The sequence below is a fragment of the Dipodomys merriami genome, unplaced genomic scaffold, assembly GCF_024711535.1.
Source record: "Dipodomys merriami isolate MVZ:Mamm:240054 unplaced genomic scaffold, mDipMer1.0.p SCAF_123, whole genome shotgun sequence".
NCBI lineage: Eukaryota > Metazoa > Chordata > Mammalia > Rodentia > Heteromyidae > Dipodomys > Dipodomys merriami.
Window position 1 is genome coordinate 575,180 of NW_027202527.1, and position 24,122 is coordinate 599,301.

The following is a 24,122-nucleotide window of genomic DNA, read 5'->3' on the forward strand; positions in this document are numbered from 1 at the left end:
GAGCTGAAGAGCCAAGGGACAGCGCCCAGGCCCAGAGTTCAGGCCCCATGAACGGACGCCCCCCCCCCCCCCCCAAATAATAATATAAAGTCTGATAGGTACAGGTGATTTTTGTTGAGTTAATACATTCTTTTTCCTTTTTGGGGGGGGGTCTGACTGTGGGGCCTGAACTCTGGGCCTGGGCGCTGTCCCTCAGCTCTTCAGCTCAAGGCTAGTGCTCTACCACTTGAGCCACAGCACCACTTCCGGCTTTTTTCTTATGTGGTGCTGAGGAATCTAACCCGGGCCTCAGGCATGCAAGGCAAGCGCTTAACACTGAGCCAACTTCCCAGCCCACATTCTTTTTTCTTAGTCTGGTTTTGCTTTTCTTATTAGCTGTATGTTTTCAGGTTTTAGTAAAAATAATGTACCTCATCAGCTCATATACCATAAGCATCTATCAATTTATTCCTAATCTAATATATTTATAACTGTTATAATATTAATATCTGAAATAGGCTTCAGAATTTAGTTTTTTAAGCTTTCTATTTGCATTGTCCTAGAATATTGTAAGTAGGGTGGTGGAGGGAATTTGAACTCAGGACATTTGATAAGTTAATGCTCTACTTCTAGCTTTGTTTTTTGAATGTAAGAAAGAATTTATCCCTCATCTGAAACCCCACAAGTTATATTGGCAAAAGAACATTTATTTACAAAGAAAAGCGAATGAATTTTGTATATTGCCCATGATAAAGAATTCTGAGTACATTGATGGAGAGTTTATTAGAAGATGGATTTCTATGGTTTCTTAACAAAAGAAAAATAACAGAAATGAAATAGCAAAATCAACTTTCAGCAGCGTTGAGTTAACTTTTGGATATAATATTGTGTTAACTTTTTGCATAAATATTGTGATAGTGCTCAACTTAATTTTTCCTACAGAGAGTGGTTTTCAAGCATCATTTACTGAAAATGCTAGCTTAAATTATAAATGTAAATAAAAGCCTATGTACGTTATTTACATGAAAATTTCCAGCACTACTGTTTATTTATGACCATTGTTATGCCATATCAAATAGAAAATATTAAATTTTGTTCATAGTGAGAGTATAGTAGTTGGTTAACATAGATATGTACTCAATGTTCACACTGATTTTGTACTTAAAGCTATTTATTAAGACTCTTAACCAAGAAAATTTGATTAGGAATACCTACATATTTCACTTTTCCTCCTAAACATTAAATATCAGTCTTTCTAACAGAACTTAAAATATGTGCATTGACAATGTAGGTGATTTTCAACTTGGTTGACCTTTTATAATATCACAATTGATTATTACAGTATCACAACTGATTATTAAATAAAATTATAAAGCAAGCGTCTTAGGATGTTTGTGCTGTACTGGGATTCAAACTCTGGTCACTACCACTTGAGTCACAGTATAAAAACCTGTCAAAAGATTATTTTTTTTAAAGAGTCTTTGGTTTTTGCTTGGTGTCAGCCCTAGATGTGGATCATTATCTCCTTGCCTTATCTCCCAGACAGGTGTAGTTACAGGCATATATCACCACATTGATTTGGTGCATGATATTTCACTTATGAATTTAAAGATGCACTCTCAGTGTTATGAAACATTCTTTTTAAAAATTTAGTGGTTATTTTTTCTAATTTTATTGATTTTATTCATTTTTGGTTTAACAAGGCATTGAATCCAGAGACTTATGCTAGGCAAGCACCATAACATTAAGCCTTCTCAGTCCTTTTAATTATTACAGTATTACGAAATTTGGTTTCTAAAGCGGAGAATTATGAACAGTATCTATAACCAATTTTTTGAAGTTGAGGAAAAAACAAAAAACAAAATTTGGCTTCCAAAATTCATGTCTAATTTTATGATAATCTTTGATGTAATAAAACACATCAGCAATCCCACTTTTGGGCATTTACCCAAATGTTTACAAACAAGACCACACTAAAGCTACCAGCACAACTATGTTTATTGCAGCATTATTTACCATAGCTAAGATATGGAACCAACCCAGATGCCCCTCAGTAGATGAATGGATCAAGAAAATGTGGTATATATACACAATGGAATTCTATGCCTCCATCAGAAAGAATGACATTGCCCCATTTGTTAAGAAATGGAAAAACTTGGAAAAAATTATATTAAGTGAAGTAAGCCAGGCCCAAAGAAACATAGGTCCCATGGTTTCCCTTATTTGTAATATCTAGTTATATGTATGAGTCAAGCGGAAAAGGTCAGATAATGTGATGTCAGGAAAATGAACCCTTAGAGGTGTATTTTAATGTTTTTTTCTTTCATGCATGTGTTTCTAATGCATTTATAAGATTATCTCTTTGTTGCTTTGTATGTCCCTCCCCCACAGTATAACCCCTGCTTTCACTATATTTGATGTCAGTATAACTAGTGGAGGAGATGGGGAAAAACCAGTTCTATAAGGATACAGGTGGACTTGTTGCAACAATGAGAAGTACAAGTTGTCATGTCCAAAACGAGCTTTACAACGTCGGTGCGGTGGGGGGGGGGGAGGAGGGGGAGGAAGGAATAGGATTGGGATGGGGGGGAGGGGGGAGGCTGGGAAGGGATGTGAAGGGTAAACAAAGGAGGAGGCTGCAATGCTTGATAAGAAATGTACGCATTATCCTGCCCATGTAATTGTAACTCCTCTGTACAGTATGTTCACAAATAAAATTAAATTAAATTAAAAATAAAAAAAATTATTTTTAACAAGTTCTAACAAAGAGTATCAGTTTAACATATGAGAATTTCAAAAAAATAAATTGAAGCCCCTGTCTGTATAAATGTTAATATTCTCTTCAAGTTAAAATATTAGTAAATGGCACTTCAAATATAATAACTTATTCAGCAATGCTATGAATGATAGTAACTTTGTTTCAATTAATAAAACATTTTAGTTATATCCAAGTTTCATTATGCTCTTGTAGACTTCAACATCATGGAAAAAAAATTAAATTTGACACAATATTTTTACTTTCCATTTGCAGCATTTTCGGTTAGCTTTGATTGACTGTAACCCCTGTACTTTGTCCAGTGTTGAAAGTAAGTATTTTAAGTATAACACTTGTTTTTGTTTTTTCAAATTATTATCATGAATACATTTATGGTTACTACAACTTTGTTTCTGTGGCTAGCTGAAAAGAAAAGCAGGAAGATACATTCTTGAATCAGAAAGTGTAAAACATATTTATTCAGTTAATTTTCTTTTTAAAAAGTACTGAATTACTCACTACTTCAATAAAAGAAAAAGAAGAAAATCAGACCTTAGATGTTTTAGATGACAAAATTTATTTTTACTCACAGCACTGATGGTGATTTCCTGATTTCTTTCAGGAATTTTACAAGATTATTTCCAGTTGTTTCTTTTTTAAATCGAAAAAGTAATTTCTCTTTTAATGTCTTATAATTTACACATTTCATGTGCTTTGACTATCTTTGAAAGTTCTTGTGATATTGTAAAAATCACAAAGCAAATGTTAAAATCTGAGTAAAATACACTGTTTTTACTTATTCATAAGCCTTATTCTTACCTTACATCTTTCAAAAGCACGCAGCTTTGGAGCTATTTATAATAAATCACTATAACCAACAGTTTTGAAGTGATAATGTAACAGCATTATGATTATGTTCTGAATAGTTTTTAAAAATCTGAAATATAAAAACATTGCAAAAAAGCTTAATATCCTTTATAGTTGTTAATTTCATTGCCATGTTGGACATTTTTTTTTGTTGTTTATATAAAGTTAGCTACCCTTTTAAATTAAATTTAAGAACTATGGGAAGCTTATTTTGTGAAAGATATAAGTATCCTATGGATTGATATGGCCAGAGTAATGGAACATGAGTTTTATGGAACATAAAACTTAAATCTGATGTAAATTCAGGTGACAAGAAGATGTCATTTACTACTGATTTTTTCCCCTTTCTTTATTAGATTACTAAAAATAGGAAGAATTTGGGGTCTAGGTTTTGTCATTTTACTTTCTTAAAGCTAGAAGCCAGTTTTTCTCCAGTAATAAAATAAGGTAAAAATTTATTAAGTCGATTTGAAATAGTAAGGAACAATATCGTTAAAAAATAAATTAATGGAGGGACTAGGAAGATGGCTCAATGGTAGAATGCTTGCCTTGCATGCATGAGGTCTCCTGGGTTTGATTCCTCAGTACCATTATAAGCAGAAAAAGCCAGAAGTGGTGCTGTGGCTCAAGTGGTAGAGTGCTAGCCTTGAGCTGAAAAGCTCAGAGACAAGCACCCAGGCCCAGAGATCAGGCTCTACGGCTGGCAAAAAATAAAATAAAATAAATGGAGAAGAAAATCTCTTAAACTTTGTAGGCAAAGAATTATTAATGTATGTACAATTTGGGGGCTGAAGTTACAGTGAAAGTGAAAAAGTACCTGTTTAGCAAGAAGACAAGTTCAGTACTCAGTACTAAAACCAAAATGGGGAGAAGATAGAAAGAGGAAGACAGATAGATACTTGGTATATAAAATTTGACAGATTCTAATAAATAGAAGACCCTAAAAATAAAAATAATATTGCCATAGTTAAATAAAAATAAGAAAATCAGACTTACATAATATTTGTAATTATTTTTTTGGGATTTAGTGTGTTGATCACTGTTATTATTAGTGAGTTGTTCATATTCTGGCATAAGGAAATTGGGCATTAAAAAGATCAATAAGTCTTCAGGCACTGGTGGTTCATCCAAGCTACTCAAGAGGCTGAGATCTGAGGATCTCAGTTCAAAGCTAGCCTATCTCCAATAAACTACCAGAAAACAGGAAGTGGTGCTGTAGTTAAAGTGGTAGATCACTCACCTTAAGCTGTAAAGCACAGGGACAGAGCTCAGGCCCAGAGTTCAAGGCCCACGACCAACCAAAAAAAAAAAAAAAAAAGACCTATAAGTGAATGCCAGAAAATTGTGTATAGAATTTTTATGTATGCTTTATAATATCAACTTTTAAGGTTGACACTGTGTGTGTGTATGTGTGTATGTGTTGGTACTGAGGCTTGAACTCAGGGCATAGGCATTGTCCTGAGGCTTTTTGCTCAAGGCCAGGGCCCTACCTCTGAACCACAGCTGGCTTTTTGGGTAGTAAATTGGACTTCACTACCCAGGATAGCTTCAAACCATGATCCTCAGGTCTCAGCCTCCTCGTTAATGATTACATGTGATTATGGCTTTCAAAACCACATAGCTTTGGAGCTATTTATAATAAATTACTGTAATCAACAATTTTGAAAAAACGTCAAGTGATAATGTGACAACATTATATGATTATGTTTTGGATAGTTTTTTCTAGTCTGAAATCTAAAAATAATATTTTAAAATAAAGCTGAATATTGTTTATGCTTATAGTAATCACTTGTAATCACAAGTGTGAGCCAGCAGTGTTCAACTTCATTTTTTTCTTTCTTTAATTAATTTACCTACTAATTCTGTTCTCTGTATTTTTAGAAATGTCTATATAGTATTTCATAAGTAGGAAAGACTAATCAAAAGCATGTATTATTTAGTAACTTTTTATAAGGTAAAATATAGTACTTGTCAAGATAAATAATTTTAGGAATAGAAACATGGCTCAGTAGTAGAGTGCCTGCCTAGGAAGCATAAGGAACTGATTTCAAATCTCCAATATCTGAAAGAAATGAAAAAGTATAAAATTTAAAGGTTTCTTCATGCTTATTGGAATTAATATAATTACGTAGTTTAAATTTACTTAATCACTAATAATGATTTTGTCACTATGCTCATGAATTTCTCTAGTATTATTTACATATTATTTTATTAAAATAAATTTTATACCTAAATCAAATTATATTCTATAGATGTAGAATATTCGCATGATTAATTTTGCTGTTTCTATTTTAAACTTGGCTATTAAAATTGATTCTTTTTGGCTATTGAAATTGATTCTTTTTTTTTTCATGACCCATTACAGTTCAATTTCATATTGCTCACTTGTATGAAACTCAGGTAAGTATTTTAATTTAACCTTTTCTTAAAAACAACTAGTTTTTGTTTTGTTTTGGTCATTGTGTCAAAATACCTTAAAAAAAAACCTTAGAAGAATTAAAATTGTTCTATGGTGTCCTGATCCTTGTGGTTTACAAAGAACTGGGAAGGAACTAGTGCTGGAAAGGAGCTCACGGTTGAGAGAAGCTACTTAACTTTTTGTTTGCTAGGAAGCAAAGAAGCAAGGAAGTAAGAAAGATAGAGGAGGGAGTAAAGGGAGACTAGAAGGAGGGGGGGAGTGAGTGAGAATGAGATAGAAGGAAAGAGAGAGGGAGAGAAAGAATATGATCCAGGCATAAAATGTGTCTTTCAGAGATATGGTCCCCTTGTTGCACTTTTTCTTAACTAGGCCTATACAAATAGTCTCCTCTGCTATTGACTGTTCAGTGGATTAACTCATTATTCCATTTAATCATCAATCTATTTCATCATGCAAAAGTTAGCACATTTGCAACCCAATCATTTTTTCATAATACCATTGTGCATAATCGTTAACACAGTGTTAGAGGACACTTCATATCTGAGTCTTTTTTTTTTTAAATTTTTTTAAATTTTTTAAATTTTTTAAATTTTTTAAATTTTTTTAAAGGGATCCTATGCGGATCCCTTTAATGTTTTTTCTTGCCTTATTGCCCTGGCTAAGGGTTCTAGGACTATATTGAAGAGGAGTGGAGACAGTGGGCATCCTTGCCTTGTTCCTGATTTTAGGAGAATTGGTTGTAGCTTTTCCCCATTAAGTATAATATTGGCTATTGGTCTGTCATAAATGGCTTTTATTGTTTTTAGAAATGTTCCTTCTATTCCTATTTTCTCCAGAGCTTTTAGCATGAATGAATGTTGAATTTTGTCAAAGGCCTTTTCTGCATCTGTAGCGATAATCATGTGATTCTTGACCTTGGCTCTGTTGATATGTTGGATTACATTTATTGACTTACGTATGTTAAACGATCCCTGTGTCTCTGGGATGAAGCCTACCTGATCATAGTGAATTATTTTTTTTTTTTTAATTTTTTTATTGTGAAGATTCTATACAGAGGGTTACAGTTACATGAGTGGGGTAATGAGTACACTTCCTCTTGAACATTGTTACCCCCTCCATTGTTTTCTCCCTACCATCCCCTCCCTCCCTCCCTTCCCCAAGGTTCTTTTTTTTTTTTTTGATTGTGATTAAGTGATTACTTAATTTCCGGAAATTCACAGTATTGTGGAATAATGATGCTCATTTAAAGTCACACGTTCATTCTAACTTTCCTGGAGCAAATTGTCTATCACAGTCTGTAATATATAACGGTGATCATATGTTGTATACCAATACACGTGATCAGCAGCATGGGGATATTTAGTAGTGGTTCAACCAGATGAGTGGGAGTTCTTTGTTTCTTAAGTCCTGTTAGTTTTGTCATATCACCTAACATTTTGGATTTATCATCCGCTTATCAGGGAGACCATGTACTGTTTGTCTCTTCGTTCTTGGCTTACCTCGCTCAACATGATTCCTTCTAGCTCCATCCATTTCCCTGCAAATGCCATTATTTTGTCATTTCTAATGGCTGCATAATATTCCATTGTATATAGATACCACAATTTTTGGATCCATTCATCTGTGGTGGGGCATCTAGGTTGTTTCCATATCCTAGCTATTGTGAACAGTGCTGCAATAAACATGGAGGTGCACGTGTCCTTGTATGTTGGTTCCTGTTGTTCAGGGTAGATGCCTAGAAGTGGTATGACTGGGTCGTAAGGGAGGTCAATCTTTAGCTTTCTAAGGACCCTCCAGACTGCTTTCCAAAGTGGTTGTATGAGTGTACATTCCCACCAGCAGTGTAATAGCGTTCCTCGTTCTCCACATCCCCTCCAGTATTTGTCGTTGGCTGATTTGTGGATGTGTGGGACATTCTGACTGGGGTAAGGTGGTATCTCAGGGTTGTCTTTATTTGCATTTCCTTCACCACCAGGGATGATGAACATTTCCTCATGTGTTTCTTTGCCATTTTTATTTCTTCATTTGAGAAGTCCCTCTTTAGTTCCCTTGCCCATTTAGTAATTGGTTTGTTAGGTTTGGGAGGGATTAGTTTCTTGAGTTCCCTGTATATACAGGATGTTAACCCCTTGTCTGATATATTGCTGGTAAATATTTTTTCCCAATTAGTTGGTTGTCTTTCTAGCTTGGTTGCGATAGCTTTATCTGTGCAGAAGCTTTTTATTTTAAGGTAGTCCCATTTGTCGAGTCTCTCTCCAATTTGTTGTGACCCTGGGACTCTGTTCAGGAAGTTCCTTCCTGTGCCTATTAGTTCAAGTGTCTCTCCTACTCTGTCCTGCAGTAGTTTCAGAGATTCAGGTTTAATGTTAAGGTCTTTAATCCATTTTGAGTTGATGTTGGTGCATGGTGATAGGCTGGGGTCCACTTTTAGTTTTCTGCATGTGGCTGCCCAGTTTTCCCAGCACCAGCGGTTGAAGAGGCTGTGTTTCTTCCATTGTATGTCTTTGGCTCCTTTGTCGAATATCAGCTGGCTGTAGGCCTGTGGATTTATTTCTGGATCTTCTATTCTGTTCCATTGGTCTTCGGGTCTGTTTTTGTGCCAGTACCATGCTGTCTTTGTTATTATAGCTCTGTAGTAGAGTTTGAAGTTCAGCATGGATAGCCCTCCCATATTGTCTTTATCCCCTAGAATTGTTTTGGCTATTCTAGGTCTTTTGTTGTTCCATATGAATTTTTGGACTGTTTTCTGTATTTCAGAGATGTACGTCATTGGGATTTTAATAGGAATTGCGTTGAATTTGTATATTAGTTTTGGAAGTATTACCATCTTTACTATATTAAGTCGGCCTATCCAGGAGCATGGGAGGTCTTTCCATTTCCTAGTGTCTTCTGCAATTTCTTTCTTTAACTTTTTATAGTTCTCATTAAATAGTTCTTTTACATCTTTGGTTAGGTTAATTCCTAAATATTTTATTTTTCGGGAGGTTATTGTGAATGGGGTTGCTCCCTTTATTTCCCTCTCTTCCTGTACATTATCAGTGTATAGGAAGGCAACTGATTTTTGTGGGTTTATTTTGTATCCTGCTATTTTGCCAAAGTGATTTATGATTTCTAAGAGTTTGGGGATGGAGTTTTTGGGATCTTGGAGGTATAGTATCATGTCGTCTGCAAAAAGGGATAGTTTAACTTCTTCTTTTCCTATGCGGATCCCTTTAATGTCTTTTTCTTGCCTTATTGCCCTGGCTAAGGGTTCTAGGACTATATTGAAGAGGAGTGGAGACAGTGGGCATCCTTGCCTTGTTCCTGATTTTAGGAGAATTGGTTGTAGCTTTTCCCCATTAAGTATAATATTGGCTATTGGTCTGTCATAAATGGCTTTTATTGTTTTTAGAAATGTTCCTTCTATTCCTATTTTCTCCAGAGCTTTTAGCATGAATGAATGTTGAATTTTGTCAAAGGCCTTTTCTGCATCTGTAGCGATAATCATGTGATTCTTGACCTTGGCTCTGTTGATATGTTGGATTACATTTATTGACTTACGTATGTTAAACGATCCCTGTGTCTCTGGGATGAAGCCTACCTGATCATAGTGAATTATTTTTTTTTTTTAATTTTTTTATTGTGAAGATTCTATACAGAGGGTTACAGTTACATGAGTGAGGTAATGAGTACACTTCCTCTTGAACATTGTTACCCCCTCCATTGTTTTCTCCCTACCATCCCCTCCCTCCCTCCCTTCCCCAAGGTTCTTTTTTTTTTTTTTGATTGTGATTAAGTGATTACTTAATTTCCGGAAATTCACAGTATTGTGGAATAATGATGCTCATTTAAAGTCACACGTTCATTCTAACTTTCCTGGAGCAAATTGTCTATCACAGTCTGTAATATATAACGGTGATCATATGTTGTATACCAATACACGTGATCAGCAGCATGGGGATATTTAGTAGTGGTTCAACCAGATGAGTGGGAGTTCTTTGTTTCTTAAGTCCTGTTAGTTTTGTCATATCACCTAACATTTTGGATTTATCATCCGCTTATCAGGGAGACCATGTACTGTTTGTCTCTTCGTTCTTGGCTTACCTCGCTCAACATGATTCCTTCTAGCTCCATCCATTTCCCTGCAAATGCCATTATTTTGTCATTTCTAATGGCTGCATAATATTCCATTGTATATAGATACCACAATTTTTGGATCCATTCATCTGTGGTGGGGCATCTAGGTTGTTTCCATATCCTAGCTATTGTGAACAGTGCTGCAATAAACATGGAGGTGCACGTGTCCTTGTATGTTGGTTCCTGTTGTTCAGGGTAGATGCCTAGAAGTGGTATGACTGGGTCGTAAGGGAGGTCAATCTTTAGCTTTCTAAGGACCCTCCAGACTGCTTTCCAAAGTGGTTGTATGAGTGTACATTCCCACCAGCAGTGTAATAGCGTTCCTCGTTCTCCACATCCCCTCCAGTATTTGTCGTTGGCTGATTTGTGGATGTGTGGGACATTCTGACTGGGGTAAGGTGGTATCTCAGGGTTGTCTTTATTTGCATTTCCTTCACCACCAGGGATGATGAACATTTCCTCATGTGTTTCTTTGCCATTTTTATTTCTTCATTTGAGAAGTCCCTCTTTAGTTCCCTTGCCCATTTAGTAATTGGTTTGTTAGGTTTGGGAGGGATTAGTTTCTTGAGTTCCCTGTATATACAGGATGTTAACCCCTTGTCTGATATATTGCTGGTAAATATTTTTTCCCAATTAGTTGGTTGTCTTTCTAGCTTGGTTGCGATAGCTTTATCTGTGCAGAAGCTTTTTATTTTAAGGTAGTCCCATTTGTCGAGTCTCTCTCCAATTTGTTGTGACCCTGGGACTCTGTTCAGGAAGTTCCTTCCTGTGCCTATTAGTTCAAGTGTCTCTCCTACTCTGTCCTGCAGTAGTTTCAGAGATTCAGGTTTAATGTTAAGGTCTTTAATCCATTTTGAGTTGATGTTGGTGCATGGTGATAGGCTGGGGTCCACTTTTAGTTTTCTGCATGTGGCTACCCAGTTTTCCCAGCACCAGCGGTTGAAGAGGCTGTGTTTCTTCCATTGTATGTCTTTGGCTCCTTTGTCGAATATCAGCTGGCTGTAGGCCTGTGGATTTATTTCTGGATCTTCTATTCTGTTCCATTGGTCTTCGGGTCTGTTTTTGTGCCAGTACCATGCTGTCTTTGTTATTATAGCTCTGTAGTAGAGTTTGAAGTTCGGCATGGATAGCCCTCCCATATTGTCTTTATCCCCTAGAATTGTTTTGGCTATTCTAGGTCTTTTGTTGTTCCATATGAATTTTTGGACTGTTTTCTGTATTTCAGTGATGTATGTCATTGGGATTTTAATAGGAATTGCGTTGAATTTGTATATTAGTTTTGGAAGTATTACCATCTTTACTATATTAAGTCGGCCTATCCAGGAGCATGGGAGGTCTTTCCATTTCCTAGTGTCTTCTGCAATTTCTTTCTTTAACTTTTTATAGTTCTCATTAAATAGTTCTTTTACATCTTTGGTTAGGTTAATTCCTAAATATTTTATTTTTCGGGAGGTTATTGTGAATGGGGTTGCTCCCTTTATTTCCCTCTCTTCCTGTACATTATCAGTGTATAGGAAGGCAACTGATTTTTGTGGGTTTATTTTGTATCCTGCTATTTTGCCAAAGTGATTTATGATTTCTAAGAGTTTGGGGATGGAGTTTTTGGGATCTTGGAGGTATAGTATCATGTCGTCTGCAAAAAGGGATAGTTTAACTTCTTCTTTTCCTATGCGGATCCCTTTAATGTCTTTTTCTTGCCTTATTGCCCTGGCTAAGGGTTCTAGGACTATATTGAAGAGGAGTGGAGACAGTGGGCATCCTTGCCTTGTTCCTGATTTTAGGAGAATTGGTTGTAGCTTTTCCCCATTAAGTATAATATTGGCTATTGGTCTGTCATAAATGGCTTTTATTGTTTTTAGAAATGTTCCTTCTATTCCTATTTTCTCCAGAGCTTTTAGCATGAATGAATGTTGAATTTTGTCAAAGGCCTTTTCTGCATCTGTAGCGATAATCATGTGATTCTTGACCTTGGCTCTGTTGATATGTTGGATTACATTTATTGACTTACGTATGTTAAACCATCCCTGTGTCTCTGGGATGAAGCCTACCTGGTCATAGTGAATTATTTTTTTTATGTGTTTCTGGATTCTGTTAGCTAGAATCTTGTTAAGGATCTTTTCATCTGTGTTCATCAAGGAGATTGGCCTGTAATTCTCCTTTTTGGATGGGTCTTTGCCTGGTTTGGGGATGAGTGTGATATTGGCTTCGTAGAATGAGTTTGGGATAGCTCCTTCCTTCTCTGTTTCTCTGAAGAGCTTGAGGAGTATGGGTATTAGTTCTTGTTTGAAGGTCTTATAGAATTCTGCTGTGAATCCATCTGGTCCTGGGCTTTTTTTTGTTGGAAGACTTTTGATAGCTTCCTGTATCTCATTATAGGATATTGGCTTATTTAATTGGTTAACTTCTTCTTTGCTCAGTTTGGGCAACTTGTATTTCTCTAAAAATGCAACCATTTCTGCCCGATTTTCTTCCTTTAGAGAGTATAGCTTTTGAAAGTAGTCTGTTAGAATTGTTTGGATATCTTGGGTACGTGTGGTGATGTTTCCCGTGGCATCCCTAATCCTATTAATATGGGTTTCCTCTTTTCTTTTTTTAATTAATCTAGCCAATGGGCCATCAATTTTGTTTATTTTTTCAAAGAACCAGCTTTTTGTTTGGTTTATTTTGGTTATGGTTTTCTGATTTTCTAATTGGTTAATCTCTGCTTTTAATTTGGTTATCTGGCTTCTTCTAGTAGCTTTAGGTCCCATTTTTTCCTGTTTTTCTAGCTGTTTTAATTGCAACATGAGATTATTTACTTGGTCTGTCTCCATTCTCTTGATGTGGGCACTGAGGGCAATAAATTTGCCCCTCAGGACTGCTTTTGCTGTGTCCCACAAGTTTCTTTGTGAGGTGTTTTCATTTTCATTGAGTTGTAGGAAATGCTTTATTTCTTCTCTGATCTCTTCTGTTATCCAGGCATTGTTAAGGAGTGTGCTGTTCAATTTCCATGTATTGGAGAAATTTCTGCGGTATGCTTTGTTATTGAGAGCTAGCTTGATTCCACTGTGGTCAGATAGGATACAGGGGATTATGTTGATCCCTTTGTATTTGCTTAAGTTCCTTGCATGAACTATGATATGGTCTATTTTCGAGAAAGTTCTGTGAGCTGCTGAGAAGAATGTGTACTGTGTTGTTTTAGGGTGAAATACTCGGTAGATGTCAGTTAATTCTGCTTGCAGTATGGCCTCTCTTAATTCGGTAGCTTCTTTGCCAATCCTCTGGTTGGTAGACCTGTCCTTTGGTGAGAGTGGTGTGTTAAAGTCTCCTAGTATTATCGTATTGGGATCTATTTTATTCTGTAAGTTTGAGAGCATTTGTTTGACATATCTGGGTGCACCAATATTTGGGGCATATAAGTTGATGATGGTTATATCCTCCTCTTGGATTGTTCCCTTTATTAATATGTAGTGTCCGTCCTTGTCTTTCTGTACTGATTTTAATGAGAAGTTTATTTTGTCAGATATCAGGATAGCTACACCTGCTTTCTTACTGGGGGCGTTTGATTGGTAGATCCTTTTCCACCCCTTCACTCTGAGTTTGTTTGTATGTTTGGCTGAGAGGTGGGTCTCCTGAAGGCAACAGATGGATGGGTCTTGTTTTCTTATCCAGTCCTCAGTTCGTTTTCTTTTAATTGGCGAATTCAGCCCATTTATATTAAGAGAAAGTATAGAGAGATGCATTGTTGTCCCTGCCATTCCGTTTTCCTAAGTTTTTCTTTTTTCCTTTCCTCCTGTGCTTGCTCAGTTAGACTTTGAGTAACGCCTGTTTGGGGCAGGCCCCAGTTCCTGGCTGCTTTCTTCAGGTTGTGTCCCCCCTCTTAGAATTCTTTGTAATGCTGGCTTAATGTTTATGTATTCATTTAGTTTTTCTTTGCTATTAAAAGTTTTCAGTTCTCCATCAAATGTGAATGCTAGCTTTGCCGGGTAGATCAGTCTGGGTTGGCAGTTATTGGCTCTCAGGGCTCGTATGGTGCTTTCCCAGGCTTTTCTTGCATTCATTGTTTGTGTGGAGAGATCTGCAGTAATTCTTATTTTTTTCCCATTGTAGTATAGCTCCTTCTTCATTTTTGCTGCATGCAGGATTGTTTCCTTATTATTCAGATCTATCATTTTTACTATAATGTGTCTAGAAGTGTTTCTCCTGGGGTCTTGCTTGTTGGGTGTTCGATAAGCTTTTGTGATGTAGTTAAGATGGTCGTTTTTGAGGTGGGGAAAATTTTCATTGATTATATTGTTAAATAGGTGGTGCATTCCCTTGCTCTGGAATTCCTCACCTTCGTCCACTCCAATTATGCGAAGGTTAAATTTTTTAGCATTATCTGCTTGCTCTTGAATATCCCTTTGGTTTAATTTGAGTAATTTTTCCATATCTGTCACTTTTTGGTCCAGTTGGTGTATTCTGTCTTCTGTATCTGACACTCGACCTTCCATTTCATTCACTCTGTTGACAGTGGCTTCTATTGTGGTTTGCATGGAGGAAATGGATCCCTTTATGGATTCAATGTTGGTTCTCAGAATACTGATCTCACCTCTCAATGAGGTATGCATTACCTCTAATTTGGCGTTTATCTCACTTCTTACTGAGGTTTGTGCAGCTTCTATTTTTGGCTGCATCTCTTGTTTGATACCCTGTATCTCTTTGGATAGTTCCTCCTTGTGCTCTTTCAATTTCTGATCAATTTCTCGCTTTATTTCTTGAGTCATTGCCTCCAGCAACCCTTGGAAGTAGCCTTTGTCTTCCATTCCTGCTTTGCTCCCACTGGGGCTCTCCCCTGTGTGGCTGCTGGCTTTTGAGGTGAGCTTGCTGTCCTGGGTGGTAGTAAACCTTGTGATTTTTCTCTGTGATTTTCGCATGGAGGTTCAGGAGACTGCTCTTCAATTTTGTTTTGGTGTGTCTCTCTTTGCTTGGTTGCTGATTCTGTATTGGTAGAGAGAGTCTGTGCCTGATCTGGGTTCTGTTGGGAGCCTATTTCCAGCTGCTATTCTGACTTACTTAGGATTCTCAGCTCTCTGCTGTAGATTGCTGGCAGTTCCCGCCTTTGGAAGGGTTGAGCAGCCTAGACTGCTTGTGTTTGCTCCTATGGGTGCTCTTGTGAAGAACAGATGCTCTGGATGCACTCTCCCAAATGCTGGAGTCTGCTATGGGCTCCTGATGTGTTTTTGTTTATTTGTTTTGGGCTGGTTGTGGGCTTGAACTCTAGGTTTGGGTGCTGTCCCTCAGCTTTTCAGCTCAAGGCTGGCACCCTACCGTTTGAGCCACAGCACCACTTCTGACCCTTTTTGCTTTTGTGATGCTGAGGAATCAGATCCAGGGCCTCATACATCCAAGACTATCACTCTATTGCTGAGCCGCCTTAACAGTCTGAGCTCCTGCTTACTATCAGGTGCTGGCAGCCTGTGTTGCCCAATTCCCAGTCTAGGGTATATGGGTGGAGTTTTGGTGGGGTTTGGGCTTCTCTTGACCTGGGCCTCCAGGTCTTTTGTTGTCACAGGCATGCTTCCCGGGGGAGTGTTGTTTCCTGGTTTTCTCCCCTCTGTTGAGGCGTATGCTCAGCTTTTTACTTCAATTGGGAGGAGTTGGTTGTGTTGTTCAAGCGCCGGATCCCCGGGCCTGGTTCCGGCCCCAGCCTGGAGCGCGCTTGTTAGGCCTGTGCTGATGTGTATACCACCTAGGTTATACAGCCTGGAGCGCACTCGTTAGGCCTGTGCTGATGTGTATACCACCTAGGTTATACAGCCTGGGGGACACAGTTCAAATTTCTTCTACTGTTGGTAGTCTTGACCCAGGGGCGCTGTTCCTGGCTTGGGCATTTAAGCTCCCTTCCAGGGGTGCTCTTGCTCTAGCCTGGCCAGCTGAGTGTGCTCCACGGGCTGGTGGAGCTCTCAAACAGTTCCCAGTTTTAGTGGGTCCTGAGGTCCGGGTGCTGGGGAAGGGAGTCTAGGTCAGGGTCTGGGGATTCCCTCCAGCTCTGGTCTCCCTTGAGGGATACACTTCCCCTGTGGGGTACTCACCCTGGAGCTGGTTGTTTCTGTGTGGTGTAGGTCATCAGTTGTTGTTGCAATCCGGGCTGGGTTGGGCGGTGGTGGCTCTGTGTGATTCTTTTCTGTCTCTGCCTCTGTCGAAGCTGTTGGGTCAAGAGTGTCCACGCTCAGGCAGCTTCTTCTCGGTACCTCTGGGGCCCAAGTGACCCCGCCGGGTCGTTGCGATCGTGATCGGGCGGGCGGGTGGTCTGCAGACAGGACCCTTTGTCGTGCCGAGCGGCTTTGGCGGGATGGAACCTCTCTGCTCGGGTGGAGAGTGCTGGATCGTTGCGATCGCGATCAGGCGGGCTGGGTGGTCTGCCGACAGGTCCTTTTGTCACTCTGCTGATGCTGAGCGGTTTTGGCGGGATGGAGCCTCTCTGCTCGGGTGGAGAGTGAGGGGTGGGGGTGGGATCCTCGTGGAGACTCCCGGCTGGTAGGTTTCTCTGTTCCTGGCGATCTGCTGTTCTGCAAACCAGTACCTGATGTTCTGAAAGCGGCCCCCTGTGTCTCTGCTGTTTCTCTGGGGCTCCCCCAGCCCCCGCCGGGGCCGGCTGGCCGGCGGGTTGTCGCACTGCTGCGCAGCCAGTAAAGGTTGGGGGAGGGGTCTTCGCTTTTCTCTGTTTTGAAATTCTTTTCCTCTCTTTCTTTTTTTGTTATTCTCCACCTCTGGTTTTTCTCTGAGTGTTAGTCTTTTTGTTGTTGTAGGTCTCTTGGGGAGATTAAGCGTCGGAACTCGAACTCTCTTTTTGGTTGGAGAGAGCTGTGGCGTTTCCCTACTGCCCCGTCGCCATCTTGGTCCCCCCTCCATATCTGAGTCTTAATAGTTGCATACGATAGAAATCTGCATTTTGCCCTAGAGAACGTAAAATATGCCAGAAAGCTTGATGTTTTAAATGAAATGAACATGTAAGACAATTTTATTTATTTTACATTATTTTATTCTCAGATAATATTTAGCTCTTAAGAAATTTAAAATTTTTGTTTACTGATAAAAATAGGCCAGCTGCTGGTGGCTCACACCTGTAATCCTAGCTACTCAGGAGGCTGTGATCTGAGGATCTTTTTTTTTTTTTTGCCGGTTGTGGGGCCTGAACTCTGGGCCTTGGCACTGTCCCTCAACTCTTTAGCTCAAGGCAAGCGCTCTACCACTTGAGTCACAGGGCCACTTCTGGCTTTTTCTGCTTATGTGGTGCTGAGGAATCGAACCCAGGGCCTCATGCATTGCAAGGCAAGTGCTCTACCACTGAGCCACCTTCCCAGCCCGATCTGAGGATCTTATTTTAAACCCCGCACTGGCAGGAAAGTCCGTGAGGCTCTTATCTCCAATAAACCACCAGAAAACCAGAAGTGGCATTGTAGCTTAAATGGTAGGGTTCTAGCCTTGAGCTAAAGAGCTGAGGGACAGTGCCCAGACCCAGAGTCAAGCTCCATGACTGACCAAAAAAAAAAAAAAAAAAAAAAATTAGAACACATGAAGAAATTGGAGATTTTTATTTAATGTTTATAAATTTACCTTAATAACTTAGCTCAATAGTAGCTACTCAGGAGGCTGAATTCTGAATTCAAAGCCAGCTTCTGCAGAAAAGCCTGTGAAACTCTTTATCTCCAACAGACCACCAGAAAACTAGAAATGGTGTTTTGGCTCAAGTGGTGGAGCACTTTCCTTGAGCTGAAGAGCTCAGGGACAGCACCCAGGCCCAGAGTTCAAGCACCACAACTAGCAGAAAAAAAGAAAGAAATTGAAATTTACAAGTAAATGGTAAAATATCCTATGTTAAGGTTGAGAAATTCAAAATATACCTATATTTCATAATCTAAAACTAGATTCAGTAGCATTTTGCAAAACATAAACATACAGAGATGGACCACAGATATTCTGAGTAAAGTTATCTTGAGCAAGAACAGAGCTGGTAAGATCACATTTCCTGTTTTAGAAGTCTATTACAAGCTGTGTGTTGGTGCTGCACATCTGTAGTCCTAGCTACTGAGGAGGCTGAGATCTGAGATCTGTGATTTGAAGCCAGCTGTGTTTTATCTCCAAGTAACCACCAGAAAACCAGAAATGGAGCTGTGGCTCAACTGGTAGAGCCATTGGAGCAAAAAAGCTTAGGGACAGCACTTAGTCCCCAGTACCTGCATGCAGATGTGCATGTTAAAACTGTGTGCACACACATGAAATGTATTTCAAAAATATAATAAGATGGAAAAGTACTTTCATGTAACAGTGCACATAAACCCATGGATCAGAATATAAGACTCAGCCATGAATTTGGTTATTGTATGATCAATTGATTTTATACAATAGGAAAAGAACATTACTAATTAATACTGTTGGGGAAAATTAATATTATCATTATGAAGTAAAATTGATTGTCTTATACCATATGCAAATAACCTAAAATTAGTGAAGAGTTAAGCATTAGATTTTGAGCTGTACAACTATGTGTGTGTGTGTGTGTGTGTGTGTGTGTGTGTGTGTGTGTGTGTTGGGGGCGGGGAGAAGGGTACTGTTGGCTCACACCTGTAATCCTAGCTACTCAGGAGGCTGAGATCTGAGGATTGTGATTCAAAGCCAGCCTGGGCAAGGAAAGTCTGTGAGACTCTTATCTACAATTAACCACCTGAAAACTAGAAGTGGTGCTATGGTTCAAGGGGTTGAGCACTCGCCTTGAGCTGAAGAACTCAGGGACAGAGCCCAGGCCCAGAGTTCAAACCCTCCCCTTCCACCCCCCCCCAAAAAAAATAGAACCACGTGTGTGTGTGTGTGTGTGTGTGTGTGTGTGTGTGTGTGTGAGAGAGAGAGAGAGAGAGAGAGAGAGAGAGAGAGAGAGAGAGAGTACTATCCTGAACTCAGGACCTAGGGGCCTTCTCTTTGATTTTTTGCTCATGGCTAGCACCTATCACTTGAGCAATGCATACATGCATACATGCCTTTTTGTTGGTCTCATGTACAAAGCCAGTCAAAGCAAAAAGTTGACAATACCCTAGTGGGTTAGTTTGGTAACAAATCTCTCACTCCAGCTAGGGTGGAATCATACTAGGTGGGCACAGTGGTGCATGTCATCAGCCATATGGATAAGCACAAATAGGAGAATTTTGGTCTAGACCTGGCTCAAGCATGAAGCAAGACCTTATCTCAAAAATAAAAGGGCTAGTGGAGTGGCCCACATTCAAATTCCAGTATGATCACATGATTCAGTAATTTCAGTTCTTGGTATAGATCTCAAAGAAATTCTGTCAGTTTCTTAAAGAAATAACTATACTGTTCTGTTTACTGTTGTATTATATATATTTTTCAAAATGCAGATATAACTTTACCATATATATATATATATATATATATATATATATATATAAATAAACTAAAGAGAATGTATATATGGATATTTTCTTTCTTTTTTTCTTTCTGTTGATCATGGGGCTTGAACTCTGGGCGTGGGCACTGTCCTTCAGCTTGTCAGCTCATGGCACTACCACTTGAGCCACACTGTCACTGCTGTTTTTCTGGTGGTTAATTGGAGATAGGAGTCTCACAGACTTTCCTGCCTGCACTGGCTTTTAAACTGTGATCCTCAGATCTCAGCCTCCTGAGATTACAGGCGAGAGCAACCAGCTCCCAGCAATATATAGATATATTTAGTCTTTAATATGTTGTTTCCTGTATTGAAATGTTTTAAGTACACATGCCTGTTCCATGCATTAGCAACCCCATTAACAACTGAGCTATGTCTCTAATCCCTAATTTCACAGATTTTACCTATATGCATAGATCTCCAAAGTGTTAACATTAATTATATAGGTAATGGGGAGTTGAATTTTTTTCACTCTTTGTCCTGGTCCCAGAGCTTGAATTCCGGGTACTATCCCTGAACTTTTGGGCTTAACAATAGCATTCTATGAGTCATAGCTCTACTTCTGGTTTTTGCTGGATAAAGAATCTCAGAGTCTTTAGTAATATCATTGGGGCAATTAGTGAAAATAGTAAATCTTTGTTGCTGTTGTTGCTGCCAGTCCTGGGGCTTGAGTTCATGGCCTGGATGTTATTCTTGAACTTTTGTGCTCAAGATTAGCCCTCTACTATTAAAGCCATTTTTAGAATTTCAGTGGTTATTTAGTCCTAGTGGACTTTACTGCCTGGACTGGCTTCCAACCACAATCCTCAGACCTTAGCTTCCCAAGTAGCTAAGATTGTAGATGTAAGCAACCTGTGCCTGATTGTCTAAGTAGATATTTCTTATAGCAGCATTCATGTTGAAAACTAGGTTTCCCAAGGTTATACAGAACTTAGGGAAATTATAGTTTAGAGAATTTATTAAAAAAATACATAGATGCTATTGCATGTTAGTAGAAATTTGAAGATAAAGAAGAAATATAAGCCGGGCATAGGTGGTGCATGCCACCCATATAATCCTAGCTACTCAGGAGGCTGATATCTGAGGATCACAGTTCAAAGTCAGTCCAGGTAGGAAAGTCCATGAGACTCTGATCTCCAATAAACCACTATAAAACTGGAAGTGGAGCTGTGGCTCAGTGGTAGAGCATTTGCTTTGAGCTGAAGCGCTGATCACTTTGAGCTGAAGCACTGAGGATAGCGCCTAAGCCCAGAGTTCAAGCCCCACAACCAGCAAAAAAAAAAAGAAGAAGAAATATTTTCTAGCAAAATTTTTAAATGGTAATTAATTTATTAGTAATGTGACTGGTTTTTTGAATTCATTATACAGAATTTGAAGGGAATTGAATGTATAAATTTTCCTCTTCTGTATTAATATATATGCTTTCCTTTCAAACAAATTAATATTATCATGAGGATTTTTTTTTTCTTTTGGTGCCAGTAACTTGAGCTAAGGCTCTATGTGTCCTCCTTTGTTTTTTTGGTTTCTGTTTTTGTCTTATATTTGTTTCTTTTTTTGTGCTCATAACTGGTGTTTTACCACTCTAGCCACAACATCTCTACTTATTGCTTTTTAAAAATTGTTCATTGGAGATAAGAGTCTTTGCTCAAACTGGCTCTGAATTGATCTCATCTTCTGTTGCCCAGCTCCGAAAATGTTTTAGAATTTTTTTCCTGCAGAAATGTAGAGAACAGTCAAAAACTTCCATCTACAAAAAGTTGCATAAATACACAAATAAGAAATCACAGATAAAATAGTGTTTTTGTTATTGTTTTTTTTTCCCCCTGTTGGTCATGGGGCTTGAACTCTGGGCTTGGGCGCTGGCCCTGCGCTCTTCAGCTCAAAGTGAACACTCTACCACTTGAGCCACAGCGCCACTTCTGGTTCTCTAGTGGTTTATTGAAGATAAGAGTCTCACGGACTTTCCTGCCCGGGCTAGCTTTGAACCGCGATTCTCAGGTCTCAGCCTCCTGACTAGCTAGGATTACAGGCCACCAGCGCCCGACTTAAGTTTTTAATTTTTAAAAGGTATTTATTGTTATTGCCATTATCACCATCATTATTATTATTTACAATGATAGGGTTTGGTCCTGGGGTCTTGCATTTGGTAAGCAAGCACTATACCTGTACCACTGAACAACCCAATAGTATAAATCTACGTTTACCTAGAAGAAGACCTCATCTCAGGTTTTTTAAGTGTACTTTTTTACTTAGAACTTTGTCCAAAGGTTTATTTATTTATTTTTTATTTTTTTTGGTCCAGTTGTGGGGCCTGAACTCTGGGCCTGGACGCTGTCCCTCAGCTCTTCAGCTCAAGGCTAGCGCTCTACCACTTGAGCCACAGCACCACTTCCAGCTTTTTTCTTTTTGCTTATGTGGTGCTGAGGAATTGAACCCAAGGCCTCATGCATGCAAGGCAAGCGCTTTACCACTGAGCCACCTTCCCAGCCCCTGTCCAAAGTTTTAATAAAGATAAAATAGCTAAAATTCTTAAATATTTGATGAAAATCAACATAATTCCATAACATAGATAAGAAAAAAGACAAAGCTCAACATAATTCCATAACATAGATAAGAAAAAAGACAAAGCTATAATAATTACTAACACTTTTTCTAAAAAGGGTCTGTTACTCCTAATTTAGTAAGTACATGTACTAAGTATTCAGTAACTTCATGCCTATACAAAAAATTAGCCAATTTATTGAGAGACACAATGGCCAAGTGAAAAATCACTGAAGTCTTATGTATATTGATATTGAATTAGTATATTAAGGGAGTTGAAAATTAACAAGTTTAGTTGATTTTTAATTGTTTTTTTTTTTTTAAGGTAAATGATACTACTTCTTTTTTAAACCAGTCCTAGGGCTTTTGAACTTATGGCCTGGCACTGTCCCTGAGTGTGTTTTGCTTAAGGCTAGAACTCTGCCACTTGAGCCACAGCACCACTTTTTGCTTTTTCTATTGTGGTACTAGAGAATCAAACCCAAGCTACATGTAAACATTCTACCACTAAGCCACATTCTCAGCGCACCAATGCTATGGTTTTTACAAAAAAGAGCAGGGAAAGAACTTTTTACACCTCTTTAGATAGTGTTGCCTTAGTGCTAAAACAGATAAGACATGAGAATAGACAAAAAAGTAAAAAAAAGTTAACAATCTGATACACTAATTTACTGTATTGAAACTAATTATGGTTGGTTAGTTATGCAAGATATGTAAAAATATTTGTACAGTAATCCATGTAATAAACATGAATAATAAAAAAATTATGTGCTCTAGATAAATACCAGTTGCATTTATTATTATTTTTTAAGTCAGTCTCAAAAACCAGCAAAGTGCTGGTGGTTCACACCCACAATCCTAGCTACTCAGGAGGCTGAGGTCTGAAGATCAAACCTGTGAGACTCTTATTTCCAGTTAACCATATAAAAGCCTGAAGTGGAGCTGTGGCTTCATTGGTAGCGAGATATGCTTAAGCACAAATGCTCAAGGACAACACCCATACCCTGAGTTCAATCCCCAGGATTGTCACCAAAAAGTTAATCTCAAAAACTAAATGGAACCTTCTTTAGTTTAATAAATCTCTAGCTAATATTACATTTAATTATGAAAGTTTTCTTTGAAAATAATGAAAAGAAATCCTGACTACTTCTGGAAGCATTTAGTTCATATAAAACACTAGAAATAACTGAAAGTATATTAAAAGTTATAAATGATTATATTTGACGATTTGACATTAAGCACCATATCTGTTTCTTCCTTTAATTCTGTATCTGTAGACAAACCCAAAGAATATCTAATTTATTTCAGTTATTGGCATTTATAGGAAAAGGCAAGAGAATATTCAGTTATTCTAGAATGATTTATTGAATAGTGTTTTCTTTGCATATTAAACAATTAAAATACTATTCTCACAAAATACCATAAGTTAGCAAAAGATCATATAGGGTTTATTTATGGGATTTGTTTAATATATTGGCTTTAGCATATGATTCTTTTTGCAAACACTGTTGTTAACAATTGCCATAATTGGGGCTGGGAAGGTGGCTCAGTGGTAGAGTGCTTGTCTTGCATGCCTGAGGCCCTGGGTTCAATCCTCAGCACCACATAAGCAAAAAGAAAAAAGCTGGAAGTGGTGCTGTGGCTCAAGTGGTAGAGCGCTAGCCTTGAGCTGAAGAGCAGAGGGACAGTGCCCAGGCCCAGAGTTCAAGTCCCACAACCGGGCCAAATCCCCACCCCCCAAAACATAAAACAATTGTCATAATTATATAATAAGGTGTGAAATAACGAAATGAGTTATTCATTTTGGGTTATTTGGAGTATGCTACATCCCTAGGAAATCAGTGTGATTTTGAGAGTGGATTACTTCTTTTTCAAAAATAATGGGATCACTTTGAGTCCATGGATTACTTTGGGTAGGAAAACCATGTAAACAATGTGTAGTCTTTCAAGCTACACACAATAGTTTTCTATTTCTTTGATATTTTACATTATTATTATAAAGATGGTATATAGAAGGGTTATAGTTA

At 38.3% G+C, this 24,122-nt stretch overlaps 1 protein-coding gene across 6 annotated transcripts in view; it reads left to right on the forward strand.

The window, feature by feature from the left end:
• The window catches only part of LOC138823808 (lysine-specific demethylase 6A-like), a 172,552-nt gene that overhangs the window by 72,975 nt on the left and 75,455 nt on the right, over window positions 1–24,122 (forward strand). For all 6 annotated transcript variants that reach the window (XM_070017362.1, XM_070017368.1, XM_070017363.1 and 3 more), the window contains exons 7-8: window positions 3,011–3,065; window positions 5,967–6,001. In XM_070017362.1, the coding sequence (XP_069873463.1) occupies window positions 3,011–3,065; window positions 5,967–6,001 (90 nt within the window). The remainder of the gene's footprint in view (window positions 1–3,010; window positions 3,066–5,966; window positions 6,002–24,122) is intronic.